The sequence below is a fragment of the Dipodomys spectabilis genome, unplaced genomic scaffold (assembly GCF_019054845.1).
Source record: "Dipodomys spectabilis isolate Male_0828 unplaced genomic scaffold, ASM1905484v1 ptg000650l, whole genome shotgun sequence".
Classification (NCBI taxonomy): domain Eukaryota; kingdom Metazoa; phylum Chordata; class Mammalia; order Rodentia; family Heteromyidae; genus Dipodomys; species Dipodomys spectabilis.
Window position 1 is genome coordinate 1 of NW_024871327.1, and position 24,136 is coordinate 24,136.

Below are 24,136 nucleotides of genomic sequence, written 5' to 3' on the forward strand. Positions count from 1 at the left end.
GAAAACAATTTTTTTTTTTGCGTGGACAGCCTTTATTGGTGGCAATGGTAACATGAAGGGAGGAAATACGTCAGTTCTCCATTACAGGGTGGCATCCCCAGACCCAGGCTCCCTCTTGAGCAGCATGAGAGCAATTCTTGGTGAAGCTGTTCTGCGTTATCTTTGCCTTCATGACTTTGCAGTGGTTGAAGTCTGTCCTTTGGGTTTCCCTTCTCTGGCTTCAATTGTCTTGGCCCACCTTGTGGCTGCTCATTTTGTGTTGATAATCTGCCTTCCAGGCTTTTTACACGTACTTCTGACGGCATTTCTGGGAACGTGGAGGATAAAAGTCAGTGAGCTACAGGCACTGGAGTATGTGGCCCATCCACCAAGGCCCTGTATTGACCAATAATATATACAATTGCCACCAGCTTTCCAGCTTGATGCCCAAGGAGACGTAGGCCACCTGCTGACCTCCGTGAAAACACCGAACACTGTGTTGGCAGCGTCCAGGCAAGAAGCCTGGCTTTGCCCCTGTGTTTTGAAAGTAAAGGTGTAATAAAGAGTTCTAGTCTAGGTGTTGTGACTGGAGATTATGTGTACCACTTTAGGGTTGAAGTTTATACGCATCTGTATACCTTACACATTGCCCTTTCTTTCTTTCTTTCTTTCTTTCTTTCTTTCTTTCTTCTTTCTTTCTTTCTTTCTTTCTTTCTTCTCTTTCTTTCTTTCTTGCTTTCTTTCTTTCTTTCCTCCTTCCTTCCTTCCTTCCTTTCCTTCCTTCCTTCCTTCCTTTCCTTTTCTTCCTTCCTTCCTTCCTTTCCTTTCTTTCTTTCCTTTCTTTCTTTCCTCTCCCTTCCTTCCTTCCTTCCTTTCCTTTCCTTCCTTCCTTCCTTTCTTCCTTCCTTTCTTTCTTTCCTCCTTCCTTCCTTCCTTCCTTCCTTCCTTCCTTCCCTTCATCCTTCCCTTCCTTCCCTCTCCTTCCTTCCTTCTTTCCTTTCTTCCATCCTTTCTTTCCTTTCTTTCTTCTTTCTTTCTTTCTTTCCCTCCGTTTCCTCCTTCCTTCCTTTCCTTCCTTCCTTCCTTCCTTCCTTCCTTCCTTCCTTCCTTCCCCTTCCTTTCCTTCCTTTCCTTTCTTTCTTTCTTTCTTTCTTTCTTTCTTTCTTTCTTTCTTTCTTTCTTCTCTTTCTTTCTTTCTTTCTTTCCTTTCCTTCTTCCTTCCCTTCCTTCCCCTTCCTTCCCTTCCTTCCCTTCCTTCCTTCCTTCCTTCCTTCCTTCCTTTCTTCCATCCTTTCTTTCCTTTCTTTCTTTCTTTCTTTCTTTCTTTCTTTCTTCTTCTTTCTTTCTTTCTTTCTGTTCTTCCCTTTCTTCCTTTCTTCCTTTCTTTCTTTCTTTCTTTCTTCTTCCACTTAACTATTAAAGTAGACGTCCCAATGTCCATTCTTGTATTAAAGTAATACTGTCTTCATAAAATGAGTTGGGATGTGTTTTTGGGGCATCTACCAGAGCATTACAAGTCAGGAGATGGTAAAGACGCTTGTGCTTTCATGTTCATTGCTGCGGTTTTCACAGTAGCCGGTGGGGACAGCCCTACAATAGATGAATGGGGTCAGGTGAGTGGTACAGATGCACAATGGGATTTTACTCATCCATTAGAAAAAAATAATATGTCATTTGCAGGGAAATGGATGGATCTAGAACAAATCACATTAAATGAAATAAACCAATCTCAGGGAGATAGATGACACATGTTTTCTCTCACATGAGGAAGCTAGATCTAAAATACACCTGGACGTGGTAACCATACAGGACTCTAGCACTCACACAGATCACCGTCAGGACTGAAGCAGGTTACTGGTAGGGGAGGAACCAAGAGGGCATATAAACCTCTCTGAACATTAAAAATATTATTCATTGAAATGAAGTCCAAGAAGTGGAAACCTTTTTTCTTTTTAGGGGGCCAAAGCCAAGAGTGGCTGAACCATTTTAATATTCCCATTAGCAATGTACATGTTTTCTCTACACCCTTGTTCTCTATTATATCACTTGGTATTGCCTCTCTTTTTAATTTTAACCAACCTAGTGAGTGTGAAGTAGTATCTAATTTTGGCTCTGATTTGCATTTCTCTAATAGATCATATCTTGCTTACCATTTATATACTGTCAACATATATATTTATATATTTTTCTCATTTAAATATTTCTATTGTTAACCTATATGATTTATTTGTATATTCTGAATATTGGCTCCTTGTCAGATATGTGATTTTTAAAATATCTTCTCCCATTTTGAGTTGTCTATTCATTTCTTGATGATGTCACTTAGAGTATAGAAGATTTTTGTTCTTTTCTTTTTCTTTTCATCAGTTGTATTTTTTTTCTTTTTGGCAGTATAGAGGTTTCAACTAAGGTCACTGTATTTGCAAGGCAGTTGTTCTACCACTTGAATTACACCTTCAATATTTTTTGTGTTTGTATTTTCTGTTTTTGATTTTGTTATCTATGCTCTTTCTCTTTTTAAGAAAAATTCCCCACTGCTTCATTTGGACTTATGCTGCTGATGGGCTTGGTCTCAGGAAATGGGCTCTCTCTCTGAGCTTTTCTCTCACAGCTAGTGCTCTACCTCTTGAGCCATGGTTCCACTTCTGACTTTTGGGTGGGTTAATTGGAGATAAGTGTCTCATGAACTTTCCTGCCCAGGTTGATTTGAACCAGAATCTTCATATCTCAGCCTCCTGAGTAGCTAGGATTACAAGTGTGAGCCACCTGACACCCATTTCTTTGTTGCTTTTTAAATAATCTTTTATAGCTGCTTGAAATATAAGCTCAGATTATTGAGATCCTGTTTTTTTATGACATGCATGATAAACATAAAATTCCCTTTTGGCACTGTTTTGTCTGTATCTACAAATTTAATATATTTTATTCTTATTTTAATTCAGTTCAGTTTACTTCTTAATTTTCTATGAGACCTCTGCCCTAGTTGACATTCTAACTTGGCCCAAGTTAGCTTGGGATGCCTATTGGTCTGGGTGTGTTGAGGAGGTCTGCCTGTTGGTCTGGGTATGTTGAGGAGGTCTGCCTGTTGGTCTGGGTGTGTTGAGGAGGTCTGATTGTTGGTCGGGGGGGGGTGAGGTCTGCCTGTTGGTCTGGGTGTGTTGAGGTCTGCCTGTTGGTCTGGGTGTGTTGAGGAGGTCTGCCTGTTGGTCTGGGGGGTTGAGGAGGTCTGCCTGTTGGTCTGGGGGGTTGAGGTCTGGGCTCCTCAATGGGTTTTGCCAGCAGAGGAGGAGGTGTCACCAGAGATTTCTCTGATATTTGCCTGGAGCAGTCCAGCTATACTAAAGTTTCAGTCTGAAGTTTTCTGTTTTGCTAAGCTATCACCTCCTGGCCCTTTGGAGAGGGAGAGCTGGCTTTTAGTCATGCTTTTTTTTTTTTTTTTTTTTGTCTGTGTCTATTGTGTTTCTTCAGTCCCAAGCCTGGGATATACTAGGCAAAGAGAAAATGTGGACATTCATCTTAGATTCTGAGGTCTGCCTTGTTTTTTTACCTTGTAGAGTTTTTATATGTAAGGTTCAGAGTCTTAATTGAACTTAAGTGGGAGGAGTATGGATGTTTATGTGTTATTCCATTTTCTCAGGGGTGGAAGTCCTTATTTCTTTTTCTGTTTTTTCTTTGTTTGATGCTGATTCTGGGGCTTGAACTCAGAGCCCTGCACTCCCACTTGGCCTTTTCTGCTTTCAGTTGGTGTTCTACCATATGAGCCATGCCTCCAGTTTTTTTTACTGGTTCATTGGGGATGAGTTTCTCAGATCTGTCTGCTCAGGCTGGCTCTAAATTTCGTTCCTCAGCTCTCAACCTTCTGAGTACCTAGGGTTACAGGCAGGAGCCACCAGCGCCCAGCAAAAGCTGCTCTCTTCTGAGGAGGCCTACTCAGAGCGAGGCTCCTCAGTGACCAGGCTTGTGTGTCTTCCTTCCTCATCTCCTTTTCTTTGCTTCCAGACAAATGATGCAGCTGGCAACACCTGGAACTGGCTGTACTTTATTCCTCTCATCATCATCGGCTCCTTTTTCATGCTCAACCTGGTGCTTGGTGTGCTGTCAGGGTAAGGCCCGTGGGACGGTCCCCTCCACGCTCAGGTCTTCGTAGGCTTGGTCAGCTGTGTGTTCCCAGGGTTATCGAGGGAGCGGTTGGGTGTCCTTCATGTCCTCAGGTCGAGAGGTAGCAGCAGTGAAGACAGAAGTGGGCACGTCACATGGGCCACCCTCTGGGCCTTATTTCCACTGTCCTGTCCTCTTCCGTGGCCACCCCCTGACCTCCCTCTTCTGCTCACCCTTGGCCTTGGGCCTGCTCCTGTGGTGGGAAGGGTTGCTGGAGCATCTCAACCGGGCTTTCTCTGTGCTGGGGGACTAGGCAGCCTCGAGCACTGAGAGCCCCTCTGTCAGCCCTCACCCTGCCCCCTTTTCTTAGTTCATCTCCCTACAGAGAAGCTCTGGGAAAAGGTAAGAGCCAGCTCTGGGCGAGGAGTCCCTCCTGAGGAAGGTGCTTCAGGACCCTTGCTGGAATTGGGATCTAGCAGGCTGGCAGGCCTGTGGGCAGATCACGTCTGCTTGACCTGCTATAGGCCGCGTGCTTGGGCCTCTCACCCTTGCAAAACGGAATGAGCTGTGCCCTAGAGGGGCAGAGGGTCTCAAGCCTGGCCAGCCTCTGCAGGATCTCCTGTTCAGTGCCCCTTCCTCTTGCATTGAAGATCATTGCTTCAGCGAGGGCTTTGGGGCGGGCTGCACCACCAAGCCTGGTGACTCCGAGGGGTCTACGCTGTGTTGGCCTGGGAAGGAGTGGTCACATAGTGCTCGGCTAAGGCCTGTAGTGCGCTAACACTAGAATGGCGCTTAGTGCTGCCTCTCTTGTGAGGAATGGTTGTCACTAGCATGTTGCTTCTGTGGGGAATAGCCTCCACAGAGAACAGCTTTGTCTGTGGTGTGGGCTATGGATTAGAGCTGCTCGTCTGGGGGTAGGGCAGCCAGGGGAGGCTTGGAGGCTTGAGGAGGTGACATTTCATCTGAGACCCAAAGAGGAGTAGCAGTGAACCAGGTGGAAGAGAGCTGGGGTGCTTCAGGCAGAGCGCAGCTGTGCTGGAGGCCTGGCGTTGGAGGGGCACAGCGGCGCTGCAGGGAGGGGCAGAGCTGGGCCGGTGGGCGTGGAGGAAGGCCTGGGTCTCTCCCCCTGTCCTCGCTCTGCTCCGTGTTTCTGGGGCTGCACACTGGGGCTGTCTTTGAGCTCACTGATTCTGCTTGGTGCAGGGAGTTTGCCAAGGAGAGAGAGCGGGTAGAGAACCGCCGCGCCTTCCTTAAACTGCGCCGTCAGCAGCAGATTGAGCGAGAGCTGAATGGGTATCTGGAGTGGATATTCAAGGCTGGTAAGTGCTGTGGCGTGGGCTGTGGCTGCAGGCTTGCCTTCGGTGCCGCTGCCCTGGTGGACCCCGTGGGTTTCCCTGGATCTGGTGGAGAGCTGAGACACTCGCTAGGTTTGTAGTGAGGAGGCCTTCCCCAGCTTCCCTGTGCACCAGGCAGCCACGTGGCTCTGAGCACTGGGATGCTCTCTGTCTTGAGACAGGGCCTCATGTAACCCAGCTTTCTTCTTTCTTCTTCTTCTTCTTCTTTTTTTTTTTTTTTGTCGGTTGTGGGGCTTGAACTCTGGGCCTGGGCGCTATCCCTCAGCTTTTCAGCTCAAGGCGAGAGTGCTCTACCACTTGAGCTATAGCGCCACTTCCGGTTTTCTAGTGGTTTATTGGAGATAAGAGTTTCATGGACTTTAAACCGCGATCCTCAGATCTCAGCGTCCTGAGTAGCTAGGATGACAGATGTGAGCCACGGGCCCTTGGCTTCTAATGTGGCTGTAGTTGTTGTTGTTCATCGTCGTCGTCTTCTTCTTCTTCTTGTTCTTGTTCTTCTTGTTCTTGTTCTTCTTCCTCTTCTTCCTCTTCTTCTTTTTCTTCTTCTTCTTCTTCTTCTTCTTCTTCTTCTTCTTCTTCTTCTTCTTCTTTCTTCATCTCCTTCTTGTTCCTCCTCTTCCTCTCCTTCCTTCCTTCCTTCCTTCTCCTCCTCCTCCTCGTCCTCCTCTTCCTCCACTTCTTTTTCTTCTTCTTCCTCTTCCTCCTTCTTTGCTAGTCCTGGAGCTTGAACTCTTAGGCCTGGGCACTGTCCCTGAGCTTCTTTTGCTCAGCTAACACTCAGTACCACTTCTGGCTTTTTCTGTGTGTGTGATACTGAGGAATCAAACCCAGGGCTTCATGCATGCTAGGCAAACACTCTACCACTATGCCATATTCCCAGCCCTATAATGTGGTTCTTAATGAAAGATTTTGACGTGGTCTGGACTAAAGATGGTCTCCTTATCTGTGAATGAAGTGGAGTGAAAAAGCTCAGGAACAGCACCCAGGCCCTGAATTTAAACCCTAGTACTCTCCCTTACCCCCCAAAAAAAGATGGTCTCTCTGGGTTGGCCCCTTGCCCTGAGCCCTGGCTCTAGGCTCTTTTAGTCTAGACTCTGACCTCCCTCTCCCAGTCCTGGATTAGTACCCCCTCCCTGTGGGCTCTGCTCTTTCTACTCAAACTCTTCCCAGTGCCTCCTCAGCGGTGAACTCTTTGGGTGAGAGCAGCACACAGGTGAGAGCATGTGAGAAACTCTAGGCACCCAGGCCCTGCATAGCAACCTCCTGTGTCTTCTGGGAAGATGAGGTCAGCCGTGGCTTTCCTCGGCGGTGGTTTACCTGATGTGCGACTCAGCCCTGGTTTTCCCACCATGCCCCAGCGGAGCAGCAGGCCCTCACAGAGTGTTTGTCCCTGTCTGGGCCCTCCTGGGATGGGTTCTGGCTCTGACCTGAGGCTTTGTCTACTCACAGAGGAAGTCATGCTGGCAGAAGAGGACAAGAATGCTGAGGAGAAGTCCCCTTTGGATGGTAGGTGACTGTCAATAGAATTCTTCTTCCTATCATTGGAGCTCAGATGGCTGAGTGGTTAGTGCTTGTAGGTTTAAGCTGAGTTCTGTCTGCCCTAGGATTTGGGGTGCTGTTGCTCCAAAGGTCAAGGGAAGGCTTCTGATACCTGCTGGGGCTCCCGAGGTGGGTTGAGAGCCAGCACTGCACTGGTCCCCTGTGCAGGTTGCCTGCACAGCTGCAGAGGGCTTGGAGCATGGCCATGACTGCAGTGCAGGTTTGCACTGGCCCCCCGCAGCCCTGGCCATGTCCAAGGTAAACGTTTCTGGGTCTCCCTGGTCGCTGGCCTCCCCATTGTTGAGGAAGAAGGGAGAGGAGACCATCAAGACTCCTTGTCCCTGCTGCTAGAGGACTGCAGGGGCCGCTCCCAGCACCTGCTATGCCTCGCAGCCTCTCCAGTGCCCGGGCAGGAGCTCAGGAAAGGCAGGCAGTTCCTGGGGTAGATGGTCCCATGTGCTCACGGTCCCTACCGCCCTTTGTTTAAAGCAGTGTTGAAGAGAGCGGCCAACAAGAAGAGCCGCAATGACCTGATTCATGCAGAGGAGGGAGAGGACCGGTTTACAGACCTCTGTGCAGTTGGTGAGTCTCCCGGGTTTGTTTTCGGGTTCTGTAACGCTATAGGCTGCATGCAGAACACAAACCTAACTTCTTCCCTGCCCCCAGCTGTTCCTGGAGTTTCTTTCTGCTCCATGCCTCTTCTCTCTTTAGTACCATTGCTGGCTGCCGCCGCCTTTGGCTCTACTGTGTCCCTGGCTCCAAGGGTCCCTAGCTCTGAAGGAACTGAAAGTTTCTGCTTATCTGTCTTCAGCATTGTCTATTTTCCTTCCTGGGTCCGGGTCTGGGCCTTTGCTCCATGCCCTATTTCTCGGGCAGTAAAAGGAAACTGGTTAACATTTCCTGAAGAGCTATTTTAGTTTCCGTAGGCCTGGCACTTCCCCTCCTAAGTTCTGTTATGGCTCAGCCTGCTATGTGGACACAGCCCTGGGTCTCCCTGCCGTGTGTGGGCCAGGAGCAGATGCTTGGCATGGCCAGGTCTCACCGCAAGCCTTCTTGTTCAGCAGTGGACCAGAGTGGAGCTATTCCTCACTGTTGTGACACTTATGGATAGAACTCTGAAAGGCAAACACACTCTCTTGTCTTCACTCCAACCTAGGGGCCCCCTTAGCTCCTAACAAAATACCCAGGAGGAGGTAGTGAGGGAGTGTGTGTGTGTGTGTGTGCATGTGCCCATGTGCAGGCGGAGGCTGGGAGGGGCGTGTCTTCTGAGTGTGTGTGTGTGTGTGTGTGTGCGTGCATGTGCCCATGTGCAGGCGGAGGCTGGGAGGGGCATTTCTTCTGAGTGTGTGTGTGTGTGTGTGCATGCTGTGAGGGAGGGCTGTGAGGGAGTGTATGTGTGTGTGTGTGCATGTGCCCATGTGCAGGCGGAGGCTGGGAGGGGCATGTCTTCTGAGTGTGTGTGTGTGTGTGTGTGTGCATGCTGTGAGGGAGGGCTGTGAGGGAGTGTGGTGTGTGTGTGTGTGCTTGCGCGTACAGGTGTGTGTACAGGCAGAGACCGGGAGGGGCATGTCTTCTGTGTGTATAGTATACTCTGGGTTCCGTGCCATATTGTCTTGGAGATTGTCGCTGGCTCATGAATACCGTGGGCTCTGGCTGTGGGGTACTTTCTGCTCATCTACCTGCTTAGCTTGTGGAGAAATCCTCCGAGGCTCAGTGGTTGCTCTCGTTCCTCAGACTGGTAGTGTGGTCCGTGCACGCCAAGCGCCATGCACGTGGTACAGGGCCCCTTGCCAGGCCTGGTCCCCTGAGAGGCCGCTGCTGAGTAAGCGGGCCTGCTCCCAGCGGGTTGCTCTGAGGCACAATGCCCTCAGGCCTGGTGCACAGATGAGGCTCAGCTATGTGCGTGTGTCGAGACAGGGCCAGGCCCTGTACAAAACTCTCTGGAGCACAGAGAGCATTCACTTCTGTGCATTCTGTAGCAACGCGGTGGCGTGCCCCATTCTGGTGACTTACAGTTTGACCTTGGAGCTGGGATCCGTCAGCAAGCAGACAGTGGCATGGCCGGTGGCAGCGAGGTGACTGCCATTGCTTGGGGCTGAAGAACCTATTACAGACTGAGGGTTATGACAGGGCTCTCTGCAGAGATAACATGGAAGCCCGAATCCAGGCTGAGGAGCCGGTGATGGAAAGGAGGCCGGGGAGGAAAGCCTGAGACACTGAAGCTTGCGAGACCAGGCTCTCCTGTGTGTGCTCTGCCAGGGTGGCCCAGCAGGGTGAGGAGCAGAGAGCTAGAGAAGTCAGCAGAGCAGCCTCAGCAGTCTCCCCAGATCGGGGTATGTGAGACTGCATCCAAGGCAGCGGCCATCGCCACACATACCCAGGTGTGCTTGCTGTGTTCTAGAACGAGCACTTAAGAGACAGGTGGCTCTGGTTTCTGCCTGCAGAATCCCTCAGGCCGCTGGGACGCGGGGTTTGAGGAGGAGCTGACGTTGCTGGTTCATCTAGCTGGGACAGCGCTTGGAGTGCCGTGGAGAGAGCCTGTGGTGTCAGGGAAGGTGGCCTGGAGTCCATCTCCCTCCTGGCACACAGGAGCGGGGGTCACGCGGGAGCCTTGTCTCCTCATCTGAGGACTGTGGTGGGGCCTTTACCTTGGGCAGATGGGGAAGGGCGCGTCTGAGGTTGTGTCTGCAATGTGTCTCTTCCCCTGCAGGGTCCCCCTTTGCCCGAGCCAGCCTCAAGAGCGGGAAGACGGAGAGCTCGTCCTACTTCCGGAGGAAAGAGAAGATGTTCCGGTTCTTCATCCGGCGCATGGTGAAGGCTCAGAGCTTCTACTGGGTGGTGCTGTGTGTGGTGACTTTGAACACACTGTGTGTGGCCATGGTTCACTATAACCAGCCGCAGAGGCTCACCACGGCACTGTGTATGTACCCCAGCCTTTTCCGGAGCACGCGTCCTGATAGTCTTCTCTGCTGTATAGGAACTCTGCTCTACTGCCTCAGCGCCTTAGGTTTGGCCCTTACCAGCCTCTGCTGGCGGCCTCCCCTGGCCCAGGGCCTGAGGGTTCACCCCCGTGTCCCCCAGACAGGGAGGCACCAGGCACCCTAGAGTACCTGGTGTGACATGAGTCAAGAGGTCCTGGAGGAGGACACGCTGCACCAGGCCGGTCAGACCTGTGTCTTCACAGCTGAGGCTTTACATCCTCGGTTCCATGTTCTGCTACACTGAGGCCGCTGCCCGGGGCCCTGGGGAGGCAGTGTCCAGTCTCTGGCCCTGTCCAAGCCTCTCCTGGTCACTTTTGCTTTTCTTAACACTTGGTTGAATGTGGGCATCTGTTACCACCCATGGCCAGCACATCTTGCTGTCCTGTGTCTGTGAACCTGGAGACACACACAGGAGTAGGACTTCTCCTTGTCTTGACTCTGGCTATAGTGCAAAGAAGGCAAACGGATAGGACTCATTCTCTGAGGCTGATGCTACATGGGCGGCAGGGGCTTGCCCTGCCGCCTTCCTCACAAGGTGATAAAGCATCTCGTGTTCCTGCGTTGTAGCCAGGGCTGGGTCTTCCATCCCCCAGGCGTGTCCTGTGTTCTGGGAGCTGCTGAGGTCCCCCGGGATGTCTTTTCTGACCCTAGAGGGGAACCCTGGACTCCTACTCCTAGCTCTGGCCTGCTATCACAGTCAAGCCCTGAAGGTGGCTCACAGCTGCCTAGGCAGCCACCCTCCCATCCTGTGAATCACTGAGACTGCTCCACTGCTGAAGGGCTCCAGGGAGCTGGGGACACCAACAGCCCACCACGAGGACAAACTCATAGGCCACCCGACATGCGCGGTGGGGTTCGAGGCCATAGCTTCCCAAGTGTCTGTTAAAAATCTGTTTCTCGCCTCATGGAGAAAGAGTAGAGAGCGGTAGAAGTAAAATGAATGGAGATGGTATCAGCAGACACGCTCAGGCCTGAAGGCAAGGGGTGCAGGTGGAGGTCGTGGACCAGTCTGTGCTGGCCCCAGCTCGTGGTCCTGGGGCCAGGAGTGTGGCACAGGGCACTTCTTATGTATGCTTAGGCTCAGGTTCTCGGGGCAGGGGCGGGGGTGCAGGGCCGTTCCCTCCTCTCCTGACTGTCCACCCTGTTCTCCCCCTGTTGGCACCAGTGTGGTTCGGTAGGACTGTGACTGTCCCTGGGTGTCTGCTGTCAGGGCAGGCTAGGCGTGTTGTAGGGAGGAGAGCTATCCTGCTTGCATGTGGGTCGTATGGGAGCCCAGGCCCAAAATGCCTCAACCTTGGGCCAGGCCACAGGCCGGCCTGACTGCAACCTGCTCCGTATGGCTTTCTGGTCTCTGGTTTCTTGAAACTCCTGGCCCCATTGGCATCAGTGAAGGAACATGGTTAGAGGGAGAGGTGGATGGTGGCTGGGTCTGAAGGTTTCTGTTCAGTCTAAAGGCTGGGCTGATGCAGTAGGATAGGGTAGTGCAGGATTGCTAGAAGCATGGACTCTTTTCCCCTGCCTGGACTCTGTGGCCCTGCACGTGGTTGGTTCTGCACTTGATCTCCATCCACTAGGACATCCTGATGTGCTGTCAGAACCTTCAAAGCCATGCTTGGATGGGAAGGGGAGCTGCAAAACCCTGGGAGGCCTCGTGCACTGAGAGACGGACGCGATTGCTCTGTCCCCAACACGTTAACCCCTCACACTGAAAACACTGTTAAGAGTTGCCTTCCTCTCTTCCCCTTAGCCTCCGACCCCTGTGAGCCACGGCTCACAGCGGTGCCAGTGCCGGCTCGCTGGATGAGTAACACAGGAGTAAATGTTTGCACCCCTTTTCTGGCCTCTTAGAGAGGATCCCTGTTTGAGGCTGAGGCCATTTTGATAGAAGGTTGGAGGATTTCCTCTGTTCTGAGGAATGCTTCAGTATTTGCCGCTGTGGCCTTGATATTCTCTCCCTCACGGCCTGCAGGGGTCAGGCAGAGAGTAACTTCAAGATCAGCGAGGTTGTGTGAAGAACAGGCCTGGTTTGGAATGGGTGGAGCCAGGAGGGCCAGGACTAAAGGGTGGCATGCCAGAGGCCCCTCTGTGCCTTGGTGTGTGTCTTCCCTCAGTCCTGAGGCCGGGGGCCTGCAGGGCTGTGGGGGGGACTCAGTTCAGCACCTTTGCTAGCCCACTGCTTACTGATGGCATGAGGCGGTATCACTGAGGCCTTCACGCGTCAGTGCCTTGGGGAACTTGTGTTGACTGGGCCCAGAAGGCTCGTGTGGTGATTTGTTTTGTGGGACAAACTCATGAACAAAGTTCAAGTCAAGCATGGTGCTTTGGGCATGCCTGAGGCAGAGTATCAGAAAGTCTGTGGAGGGATGGAGAGGCTCTGATAAGGTCCCCTGTGACCAGAGCTTGGAATTGATGGCGGAAGCCCGCAGAGAGCCGGCGGGAGCTCTGCTCTCCTCCACCCCAGACTCCGGTCTCCTCCCGAGGACTCCCTGGGTCTCAGCACCAGGCCAGGCCAAAGCTGCATCCCTTGGCATCCAGGATGGAACTAACATCTCTCATGGCTCTTTTTCTATCCTCCCTGTTTTGGGCTGCAGGGACAGTGTGTGGTACAGACCAGGCTGGAAAGGCATGGTCCCGCAAGAACAGGTCCCTCCAGTCAGGCTAGAGCCAGGGTGGGAGAAGTCTTGAGCTAACACTGTCTTCTCCAACTTCTCCTAGACTTTGCAGAGTTTGTTTTCCTGGGTCTCTTCCTCACAGAGATGTCTCTAAAGATGTATGGCTTAGGGCCTAGAAGCTACTTCCGGTCTTCCTTCAACTGCTTTGACTTTGGGGTGAGTGAGACAACTCATTTGGGGTCCCGTGGTGGGCTTTGGGAAGCTCTAAACTATGTCCCTGCTCAAGAATGTGCGTGGTCCCCTCATTGTGGGCTGAGCTCTGTAGCCCTGGGGATGAGAACGGCAGCATCAAGGCCGTGTGGTTCTGGCTGGTCCTGGACACCTTACCTCCATAGCACCAGCTGCAGCACTTCCCAATGCAAACTGTTGTCCTTGCTTCTCTGACCTTGTTTATGGATTCTGAGCCCCATGGTCCTGTGGATCTGACCTGGAGATAGGTACCGGTACTTAGGCTGGGAGGCAGCCTAGGCGGGGGTCTTGCATGAGGGCGTAGTGGGCTTGGGCTGGACCTTCCCTTGCCTCTCTATGTCAGTGAGGCCAGAGGTCGGTGTTGTCACCACTCACTGTGAGAATGGAGGCCAGGCACAGGCCAGGGGCCACGGAGAGACACCTTGCCCAGCCCAAAGGTGCACGCAGGGCACAGCGCTAGGGCTGAGCTCAGAGTTGGAGGATGTGGTTCTGGTGGCACTTGCCTAGAAACAGAGTGGCCGATGAGAGCCAGAGCTCTGTGAAAGCCCTTGCAGTCTGTCCTGTGGAGTGTGAGGTCGTCCAGGGCAGTCTGTCCTGTGGAGTGTGGGGTCGTCCAGGGCAGTCTGTCCTGTGGAGTGTGGGGTCGTCCAGGGCAGTGTCCCGTGGAGTGTGGGGTCGTCCAGGGCAGTGTCCCGTGGAGTGTGGGGTCGTCCAGGGCAGTGTCCCGTGGAGTGTGGGGTCGCCCAGGGCAGTGTCCCGTGGAGTGTGGGGTCGCCCAGGGCAGTGTCCCGTGGAGTGTGGGGTCGTCCAGGGCAGTGTCCTGTGGAGTGTGGGGTCGTCCAGGGCAGTGTCCCGTGGAGTGTGGGGTCGTCCAGGGCAGTGTCCCGTGGAGTGTGGGGTTACCTGGTCTAGATGGAAAGAAAACTTGAAAATTCATCATGACTCTCACCCTGGGGTCAGTAGTGGCTGGGCCAGGGCTGCTCAATAGTTTGTGCCACCAGGAGCAGGTTTTGGAGGTTCTCCTGAGCTGGGCAGGTGGAGCTGCAGGTGTTGGCATGCCCCTCTGCGGGCTTTGGAGGTTCTGAGCTGAGCAGTTGGAGCTGCAGGTGTTGGCATGCCCCTCGGCGGGCTTTGGAGGTCCTGAGTTGAGCAGGTGGAGCTGCAGGTGTTGGCTTGCCCCTCTGCGGGCTTTGGAGGTTCTCCTGAGCTGAGCAAGTGGAGCTGCAGGTGTTGGCATGCCCCTCTGCGGGCTTTGGAGGTTCTCCTGAGCTGAGCAGGTGGAGCTGCAGGTGTTGGCATGCCCCTCGGCGGGCTTTGGAGGTCCTGAGCTGAGCAGGTGGAGCTGCAGGTGTTGGCATGCCCCTCTGCGGGCTTTGGAGGTTCTCCTGAGCTGAGCAGGTGGAGCTGCAGGTGTTGGCATGCCCCTCTGCGGGCTTTGGAGGTCCTCCTGAGCTGAGCAGGTGGAGCTGCAGGTGTTGGCTTGCCCCTCGGCGGGCTTTGGAGGTTCTCCTGAGCTGAGCAGGTGGAGCTGCAGGTGTTGGCTTGCCCCTCTGTGGGTTTTGGAGGTTCTCCTGAGCTGAGCAGGTGGAGCTGCAGGTGTTGGCATGCCCCTCTGCGGGCTTTGGAGGTTCTCCTGAGCTGAGCAGGTGGAGCTGCAGGTGTTGGCATGCCCCTCTGTGGGTTTTGGAGGTTCTCCTGAGCTGAGCAGGTGGAGCTGCAGGTGTTGGCTTGCCCCTCTGCGGGCTTTGGAGGTCCTGAGCTGAGCAGGTGGAGCTGCAGGTGTTGGCTTGCCCCTCTGTGGGTTTTGGAGGTCCTCAGCTGAGCAGGTGGAGTTGCAGGTGTTGGCATGCCCCTCGGTGGGCTTTGGAGGTTCTGAGCTGAGCAGGTGGAGCTGCAGGTGTTGGCATGCCCCTCTGCGGGCTTTGGAGGTCCTGAGCTGAGCAGGTGGAGCTGCAGGTGTTGGCATGCCCCTCTGTGGGTTTTGGAGGTCCTCAGCTGAGCAGGTGGAGCTGCAGGTGTTGGCATGCCCCTCTGCGGGCTTTGGAGGTCCTGAGCTGAGCAGGTGGAGCTGCAGGTGTTGGCTTGCCCCTCTGTGGGCTTTGGAGGTTCTGAGCTGAGCAGGTGGAGCTGCAGGTGTTGGCATGCCCCTCGGCGGGCTTTGGAGGTTCTGAGCTGAGCAGGTGGAGCTGCAGGTGTTGGCATGCCCCTCTGTGGGTTTTGGAGGTTCTCCTGAGCTGAGCAGGTGGAGCTGCAGGTGTTGGCATGCCCCTCTGCGGGCTTTGGAGGTCCTGAGCTGAGCAGGTGGAGCTGCAGGTGTTGGCATGCCCCTCTGCGGGCTTTGGAGGTCCTGAGCTGAGCAGGTGGAGCTGCAGGTGTTGGCTTGCCCCTCTGTGGGTTTTGGAGGTCCTCAGCTGAGCAGGTGGAGCTGCAGGTGTTGGCATGCCCCTCGGCGGGCTTTGGAGGTCCTGAGCTGAGCAGGTGGAGCTGCAGGTGTTGGCTTGCCCCTCTGTGGGTTTTGGAGGTTCTGAGCTGAGCAGGTGGAGCTGCAGGTGTTGGCTTGCCCCTCGGCGGGCTTTGGAGGTCCTGAGCTGAGCAGGTGGAGCTGCAGGTGTTGGCTTGCCCCTCTGTGGGTTTTGGAGGTCCTCAGCTGAGCAGGTGGAGCTGCAGGTGTTGGCTTGCCCCTCGGCGGGCTTTGGAGGTCCTGAGCTGAGCAGGTGGAGCTGCAGGTGTTGGCTTGCCCCTCTGTGGGTTTTGGAGGTCCTCAGCTGAGCAGGTGGAGCTGCAGGTGTTGGCATGCCCCTCTGCGGGCTTTGGAGGTTCTTCTCAGCTGTGCAGGTGGAGCTGCAGGTGTTGGCTTGCCCCTCTGGAGGTTGGCAGGATGCCTCATATATTGTGAACACATTTGTAGAGAAGGTAGAAAATGTGCAGCAAATGGCAGTACCTGTGAGTTGTCTTGTAAATGATGTACCAGCCACACACAGAGAGGGCCGGCTACCAGTGTGGCGTCACCTGTGGGCGCGTCTCTAGTGATGCACCACAAGGCTCTGTCCTGTTGGGCTCACTCTTCCCTCAGTGGCTTGATGAGAACACCACTATCAAAATGGGGTCCGGTTTTCTGTCGGTGTGGAACTGGTGGAGATGACTGAAGCCTTGGACAATATATGGGACAAGGATACTAAAATGTAACTGAAGAGACTAATGCTCAACATTTGAGTTTTCTGCCAAATGTGAAGGAGTGGGTTAGCGAATGAGGGGAATGTGTGAGGCCAAGAGTGTCCTGCTAAGTGGGGCGGCGAGGCGCTTGCTCACCCTGTCCAGGGAGAGATTCTGGGAAGGGTGTGCTCCACCTACGTTGCTCTGCTCTTTCTGAGTCTCTTGTACCAAGCTCTGGTCAGGATGGCCTCTCCCACTCTCCGTCTGGGGGCAGTTGGCAGGAAGGGCATGCCACTTTCTCTCAAGCCTAAGTCAACTCAGATCATCAGACCCTGAGCCCTGTCAGACAAAGGAACAGGCCGTCACACTCTGTCTGTCCGTGGTGGCCTCTGTGGGGTCCTGGTTACTAGAAAAGAAAACCAAAAAAACCCAAATACTCGGCTTGCAGTTTATGAATCTGAAAATGTTAGACCTGTGGCAGGCTAGAGGGGCTGTGCGTTGAGACACATCTTCCTAGTCTGGCAGAGAGCAGCTGGTGCTCAGGGCTGGTGGAAGTGTTTACGACACAGGGAGCACCTAACCGTGAGAAAGCAAGGGTGAGGTCCCTTGGACAGGCGGCTCCGAGCACTGCCAGGACTCCAGCAGGGCCAGCCATGCTCCACATCCTTACCTTCCTGGGATGCCTATGTGGGACCAGGGGAAGGGTAGACAGGGGTCAGGACTGTGGGCCTCTGCTGCTCTCCTGGGGTTTTAGAGCTAGTAGGAGTGGCGCAACCCACACGTCCTGGATTGTTTCTGCCCACACCGAGCAACGCAGCCAACAGATGCGGACATGACTCACACCACGGACCTACCCTGTGTGCCCATTGCAGAGCCCGCTGTACAGGTGTGTCTTCCTCTAACAGGTCATCGTAGGGAGCATCTTTGAAGTGGTCTGGGCTGCCATCAAGCCAGGGACCTCCTTTGGAATCAGTGTGCTGCGTGCCCTCCGCCTGCTGAGGATCTTCAAGGTCACAAAGTAAGTCCTCTGAGTGACTGAGGTGGGGCACTGTGTCACTGTCACCCGTGTGATCAGGTCAGGGGCAGTGTGTCACTGTCATCCGTGTGATCAGGTCAGGGGCAGTGTGTCATTGTCATCTGTGTGATCAGGTCAGGGGCAGTGTGTCACTGTCATCCGTGTGATCAGGTCAGGGGCAGTGTGTCATTGTCATCTGTGTGATCAGGTCAGGGGCAGTGTGTCACTGTCATCCCTGTGATCGGGTCAGGGGCAGTGTGTCACTGTCACCCGTGTGATCGGGTCAGGGGCAGTGTGTCACTGTCACCCGTGTGATCAGGTCAGGGGCAGTGTGTCACTGTCACCCGTGTGATCGGGTCAGGGGCAGTGTATCACTGTCATCTGTGTGATCAGGTCAGGGGCAGTGTGTCACTGTCACCCGTGTGATCGGGTCAGGCTGTACAACCTGGAGTGGTGTATCTAGCAGTGCAGGATATCTGGGAGCTCTTCTTAGCTATTGGCCTGACTATGTGGTTTCTCAGTATGGAGGCCTGTGTGGGCCATTTTTAGGTCAGCATGATTCTGTTGGCCCTGGGGCTGCAGCAGGCTTGATTTTTCTGCTTCCTCGTAGTCATGCCCTCTCCTCAGAGGCATGAGCTCCAAGTCGCGCCTTTAGAAGTGGTTTGCTTTATAGTTCACAGAGAAAGCAAGTTCTCAGACGGAAGGTTCCCTGCTGTCCTGACCCATTTTGCCAGTGGGGAAGCCTCATCTTCTGACCTCCCCCGAGCTGGCTGATGCCTCCCTGGCTGCTGCACCTACAGGGCACTCACGCAGCACTTCCTGGGCAAGTCCTTAGGCACTTTCCTGTTCCATGTGTGCAGTGAGAGGAACCCCAGGGCTGCTTTTGTGTCAGCTGCAGCCTGAGCACCTTGTCGTAAGATGTATCCCTGCCTCTCCAGGCCCAGCGGTAGGCTGGGGCCTCTTCAGAGTGCGCTAGCCCTCACACAGCTTTCTTTTCTTTTCTTTTTTTTTGCTTGTCCTGGGGATTGAACTCCGGGCCTGGATGCTGTCCCTGAGCTTCTTTGTACTCAAGGCTAGCACTCTACCATTTGAGCCACCGCACAACCCCTGGCTTTTTTCTGAGTAGTTTATTGGAAATAAGAGTCACATAGACTTCTCTGCCTGGGCTGGGCTGTCTTTAAACTGCAGTCCTCAGCTTTCAGCCTCCTGAGCAGCTAGGATTACAGGTGTGAGCCACTAGAGCCCAGTTTGCACATTTTTGAAAAGGTTCATGCAGGGAGGCATGTGAGGAGGGGCATCACATAGGCGCAGGGGGCCTCAATGGGGCGGTCACTGGGCGCGCGGGTGTGTGTGTGCGTGTGCGCGCACGTGCACATTGGCTCCCCACCCACTGGTCTGCATGTCTGGAACAGCATTTGCAAGGGTACAGAGTCAGCAAGCAAGTCTCCGCAGTGGCTCTCGGTGCTTGGAGGGAAGGCTGTGATTTTGGGGCCCTGGAAGACCCCCAGGGGCTGAGGGTAGCAATGGGAATTGTCACGAAGTAGGGATGGAGCCTGTGTGCCATGTAAGTCAGGCTTATGTTCACTGTCCTCCAGGAGTATGATGTAGTAGATCAGAAAACTGACCCCTCAATCTGTAGGTCCAGGTCTGGTCCTCAGTCCAGCATGTAGAAGATGTTGCTAAGGAAGGGTACTGCTCAGATGCTCAGAGAGGACGCTGCTCAGATGCTCAGAGAGGACCCTGCTCAGATGCTCAGAGAGGACGCTGCTCAGATGCTCAGAGAGGACGCTGCTCAGATGCTGAGAGAGGACACTGCTCAGATGCTCAGAGAGGACACTGCTCAGATGCTGAGAGAGGACACTGCTCAGATGCTCAGAGAAGACACTGCTCAGATGCTCAGAGAGGACGCTGCTCAGATGCTCAGAGAGGACGCTGCTCAGATGCTGAGAGAGGACGCTGCTCAGATGCTGAGAGAGGACGCTGCTCAGATGCTGAGAGAGGACGCTGCTCAGATGCTCAGAGAGGACACTGCTCAGATGCTGAGAGAGGACACTGCTCAGATGCTCAGAGAGGACGCTGCTCAGATGCTCAGAGAGGACCCTGCTCAGATGCTGAGAGAGGACACTGCTCAGATGCTGAGAGAGGACACTGCTCAGATGCTCAGAGAGGACACTGCTCAGATGCTCAGAGAAGACACTGCTCAGATGCTCAGAGAGGACGCTGCTCAGATGCTCAGAGAGGACACTGCTCAGATGCTCAGAGAGGACACTGCTCAGATGCTCAGAGAGGACGCTGCTCAGATGCTCAGAGAGGACGCTGCTCAGATGCTCAGAGAGGACGCTGCTCAGATGCTGAGAGAGGACACTGCTCAGATGCTCAGAGAAGACACTGCTCAGATGCTCAGAGAGGACGCTGCTCAGATGCTCAGAGAGGACACTGCTCAGATGCTCAGAGAGGACACTGCTCAGATGCTCAGAGAGGACGCTGCTCAGATGCTGAGAGAGGACGCTGCTCAGATGCTGAGAGAGGACGCTGCTCAGATGCTGAGAGAGGACACTGCTCAGATGCTCAGAGAGGACACTGCTCAGATGCTGAGAGAGGACACTGCTCAGATGCTGAGAGAGGACACTGCTCAGATGCTGAGAGAGGACGCTGCTCAGATGCTCAGAGAGGACACTGCTCAGATGCTCAGAGAGGACACTGCTCAGATGCTCAGATGCTCAGAGAGGACACTGTTCAGATGCTCAGAGGGGACACTGCTCAGATGCTCAGAGAGGACGCTGCTCAGATGCTCAGAGAGGACACTGCTCAGATGCTCAGAGAGGACGCTGCTCAGATGCTCAGAGAGAACACTGCTCAGATGCTCAGAGAGGACGCTGCTCACATGCTCAGAGAGGACACTGCTCAGATGTTCAGATGCTCAGAGAGGACGCTGCTCAGATGCTCAGAGAGGACACTGCTCAGATGTTCAGATGCTCAGAGAGGACACTGTTCAGATGCTCAGAGGGGACGCTGCCCAGATGCTGTTGTGGCAGTTTCTCCCACATGGCTGATGTGGTTGTACTTTCCATAGCACTGGGGTTGGAGGTGAGGAGAGAAGATGAAGTTATGTCTGGGCTTGGACTCAGCCTCCAGATAGGGGTTGGCATCGTTTCATAGGGTAGCGGGACTGGAGGGACAGGACTGGGAGAATGAGGTGAATCTGACACAAAGCAAGTTGTGCCTGCTGTCCTCTGGGTTAGCTATAGCGTCCAAACAGAGGTCTGGAACCTAGAAGTGTGGCCTCATTGGGCCTCCTGAGCAGGTGTAGAAGTCACAGAAGCAGGTGTGAGTGCAGAGCTTGGGTAAATGTGAAGATGGTGTTGGGGCGGAGTCCTGTCTACCATTCTGCCTGGCCCCAACAGGTACTGGAACTCCCTGAGGAACCTGGTGGTGTCCCTGCTCAACTCCATGAAGTCTATTGTCAGCCTGCTCTTCCTGCTCTTCCTCTTCATTGTGGTCTTCGCTCTGCTGGGGATGCAGCTGTTTGGGGGCCAGTGAGTGGTACAGGAGAGCAGGGAGCTGAGGGAGGCTGAGGGGAGCTCAGGGGGCTGAGGGGGGCTGAGGGGGAGCTGAGGGGGGCTAAGGGGAGCTCGGGGGCTGAGGGGGGATGAGGGGGGGCTAAGGGGAGCTCAGGGGGGCTGAGGGAGGCTGCGGGGGGCTGAGGGGGAGCTAAGGGGAGCTCAGGGGGGCTGAGGGGGCTATGGGGGGCTGAGGGGGAGCTGAGGGGGGCTAAGGGGAGCTCAGGGGGGCTGAGGGAGGCTGCGGGGGGCTGAGGGGGAGCTCAGGGGGGCTGAGGGGGCTATGGGGGCTGAGGGGGAGCTGAGGGGGGCTAAGGGGAGCTCAGGGGGGCTGAGGGGAGCTGAAGGGGGGCTGAGGGGAGCTGAGGGGGGCTAAGAGGGGCTGAAGGGGGCTAAGAGGGGCTGAGGGGCATTGAGGGGGCCTGAGGGGGGGGGGCTGAAGGGGGCTGAGGGGGCTGAGAGGGGCTGAGGGGGGCTGAGGGGGGCTGAGGGGAGCTCAGGGGGGCTGAGGGGGGCCGCGGGGGGAACTGAGGAGGGGCTGAGGGGAGCTCAGGGGGGGCTAAGAGGGGCTGAGGGGTATTGAAGGAGCCTGAGGGGGGGGCTGAAGGGGGCTGAGAGGAGCTGAAGGGGGCTGAGAGGGGCTGAGTGGGGCTGAGAGGGGCTGAGTGGGGTTGAGGGGGGCTGAGGGGAGCTCAGGGGGGCTAAGAGGGGCTGAGGGGCGTTGAGGGGGCCTGAGGGGTGGCTGAAGGGGGCTGAGAGGGGCTGAGTGGGGCTGAAGGGGGCTGAGAGGGGCTGAGTGGGGTTGAGGAGGGGCTGAGTGGGGCTGAGGGGGGCTGAGTGGGGTTGAGGAGGGGCTGAGGGGGGCTGAGGGGAGCTCAGGGGGGCTAAGAGGGGCTGAGGGGCGTTGAGGGGGCCTGAGGGGTGGCTGAAGGGGGCTGAGAGGGGCTGAGTGGGGCTGAAGGGGGCTGAGAGGGGCTGAGAAGGGCTGAGGGGGGCTGGGGGGGGTCAATGAGTAGTACAGGAGAGCGAGGACCTGAGGGGAGCTGAGGGGCAAGACAGAGCTTTACAGCTGGGGCTGCCCCCTGCCTCTTCCTCCTGCCTTCCTGAAGGTCCTTGAAAAGGGGGCTCTGAGATGCCAACCATGTTAGCTGGAATGGGCATACTGGTGCTGGGGTGGGTGGGGGCTGGAATGGGCATACTGGTGCTGGGGTGGGTGGGGGCTGGAATGGGCATATTGGGGGTGGGTGGGGGCTGGAATGGGCGTATTGGGGGTGGGTGGGGGCTGGAATGGGCGTATTGGGGGTGGGTGGGGGCTGGAATGGGCGTATTGGGGGTGGGTGGGGGCTGGAATGGGCGTATTGGGGGTGGGTGGGGGCTGGAATGGGCGTATTGGGGGTGGGTGGGGGCTGGAATGGGCGTATTGGGGGTGGGTGGGGGCTGGAATGGGCGTATTGGGGGTGGGTGGGTGCTGGAATGGGCGTATTGGGGGTGGGTGGGGGCTGGAATGGGCGTATTGGGGGTGGGTGGGGGCTGGAATGGGCGTATTGGGGTGGGTGGGGGCTGGAATGGGTGTATTGGGGGTGGGTGGGGGCTGGAATGGGCGTATTGGGGTAGGTGGGGGCTGGAATGGGTGTATTGGGGTAGGTGGGGGCTGGTTCCTTCCAGTGGGGCTGCTTATTCCCAAGACTTACTGTTTTTCTTAGGTTCAACTTTCACGATGAGACTCCAACAACCAACTTTGACACCTTTCCAGCTGCCATCCTCACTGTCTTCCAGGTGAGCCTTCCTGTTCTCTGCCCAACTCCGGAGAAGACCTCCCTGCCAACTCCTTAGCCCTCAGCACACGCAGACGCCAAGCATTCAGACATACAGAATGGAGCACAAACCTAGACAGGGGAAGGCTGTGCTCTGACGGTCGCATAGGGCAAGTTCAGAGCAAGCTCACCAGAGACACAAGTGTCTGTCTGTCAGCCTAGGTTCTAGGCCGCCAATCTATCACTTCTCTTTTATCCACTGACAGCAAAACCACAAAGCTCTCCCTAAGTTTCCCTCAGTAGTATCCCAGGCCCCTGTGTGCCCTTTTTCTCTTTTGAAATACATGCCCACCACGGCTTCATAGGGAGCTGCCTTTTCTCGGACAGTTTCCTTTTGGGGATCTTGGCTGGGCACTTTGTGCTTTTACAGGGCTGTGCTGCCAGGGCTAGCCTGACCGATCAGGTAATGCTTTGCATTTCTGCTTCATGAAACACCTTGTCTGAGGCTGAGGGCCAAGGGGTAGGAAAGGCCTTTGTGCTCTCTTCTCTCGAAGGGAGGGACTTGTTCAGCCAGAAGTCCAAACTGAACTGGATGAATGGCCGGGAGAATAGTTCAGCCCCAACGATGTGCACACATGCGCTAGTGAGTGTCGCCTTCCCTTGCCTTTCCCCTGTCCCCCCTGGTAGAGTCTCTGTGGTCATCAGCTCTGTCTCTGCAGGCAGGCTCTGCTCTTCCTATCTACATGGTCTAGGCTTATGGCTTGTTTCTCTTGGCCTCAACCTTTGGAGCATCTGCCTTTTTTTTTCCTGCCTCAGACTCCAGTCAGCCCACCACATTCCCCCTTTTTCCCATTGGTGCAGAGAAAGCTCTGTTGATCATCAGGTTGGTGGCTTGCAGAATTCAAGCCTTTAGTGGGCGATAGGACCTCTGGAGACATATGGACACGTTCCATCCCAAGACCTGGCAGAGAGTGTTTTACCTGCCTGAGGAGCGGGTCTGAGCAGGTCTTTGTGACGGGGAGGGTTCTGTGGCCTGCAGGGCCAGGGAAGGGAAATTGGTAGGAACATGTTCTGGGCCCTGACACATGCATGGTGATGAAAGTTGGGGTCTAGGGATTGGGCCAGGTTGGAAGGCCCGGTAAGTGGACCCGTGGTTCTAGAGGGAGTTGATGGGCTGCTCATTAGACTGTTTTCTGTATATGTTACCAGGAAGGGCTTGAGCATTGTGAGGAGGCCACAGGATAAAGTCTGACTAGATTTTCTATACCCTCCACTGTGAACACAGCAACAGGATAATAGTAACTCAGCATGCTGAGCAGAGTCTCTGGCAACCGGAAATGGAACAGACCCACACAGTAGGTGACAGAAGAGGCTTGGGCACTGGGGCACAACCTGAAAAGAGGCTGGTTGTCCACATTCCGTGGCCTCAGAGGCATGCATACACAGATCTGCTGCTCTGAGCTCTGGGGAAGGCACTGAGCCCTTGAATTGAGGGTGAGGAGAGAGGGAGGAGACTGGAAAGGCAGCTGGTGCAGGACCAGTCCCAATGTTGGTCAGGCCTTGGAGTGGACTGACTGCTGAAAGTACTGCTAGTCCTCTTGCATAGAAAAATGATGATTGAAAGCCGGGCGCTGGTGGCTCACTCCTGTAATCCTAGCTACTCAGGAGGCTGAGATCTGAGGATCCCGGTTCAAAGCCAGCCCGGGTAGGAGAGACCGTGAAACTCCTATCTCCAATAAACCACCAGAAAACCAGAAGTGGCACTATAGCTCAAGTGGTAGAGCCCTCATCTTGAGCTGAAGAGCTGAGGGACAGCACCCAGGCCCAGAGTTCAAGCCCCA

General features: G+C 54.8%; 1 protein-coding gene across 1 annotated transcript in view; it reads left to right on the forward strand.

The window, feature by feature from the left end:
- Nucleotides 1–3,978: 3,978 nt before the first annotated feature.
- Cacna1b (calcium voltage-gated channel subunit alpha1 B) overlaps nt 3,979–24,136 on the forward strand; it is a gene marked incomplete at its 5' end in the record, with an annotated part of 135,773 nt that continues 115,615 nt past the window's right edge. Inside the window, 9 exons of the mRNA XM_042671639.1 lie at nt 3,979–4,082; nt 5,281–5,396; nt 6,882–6,938; nt 7,461–7,553; nt 9,682–9,891; nt 12,668–12,780; nt 16,872–16,984; nt 20,386–20,517; nt 22,245–22,317. Coding sequence (XP_042527573.1) covers nt 3,979–4,082; nt 5,281–5,396; nt 6,882–6,938; nt 7,461–7,553; nt 9,682–9,891; nt 12,668–12,780; nt 16,872–16,984; nt 20,386–20,517; nt 22,245–22,317 — 1,011 coding nt within the window. The remainder of the gene's footprint in view (nt 4,083–5,280; nt 5,397–6,881; nt 6,939–7,460; nt 7,554–9,681; nt 9,892–12,667; nt 12,781–16,871; nt 16,985–20,385; nt 20,518–22,244; nt 22,318–24,136) is intronic.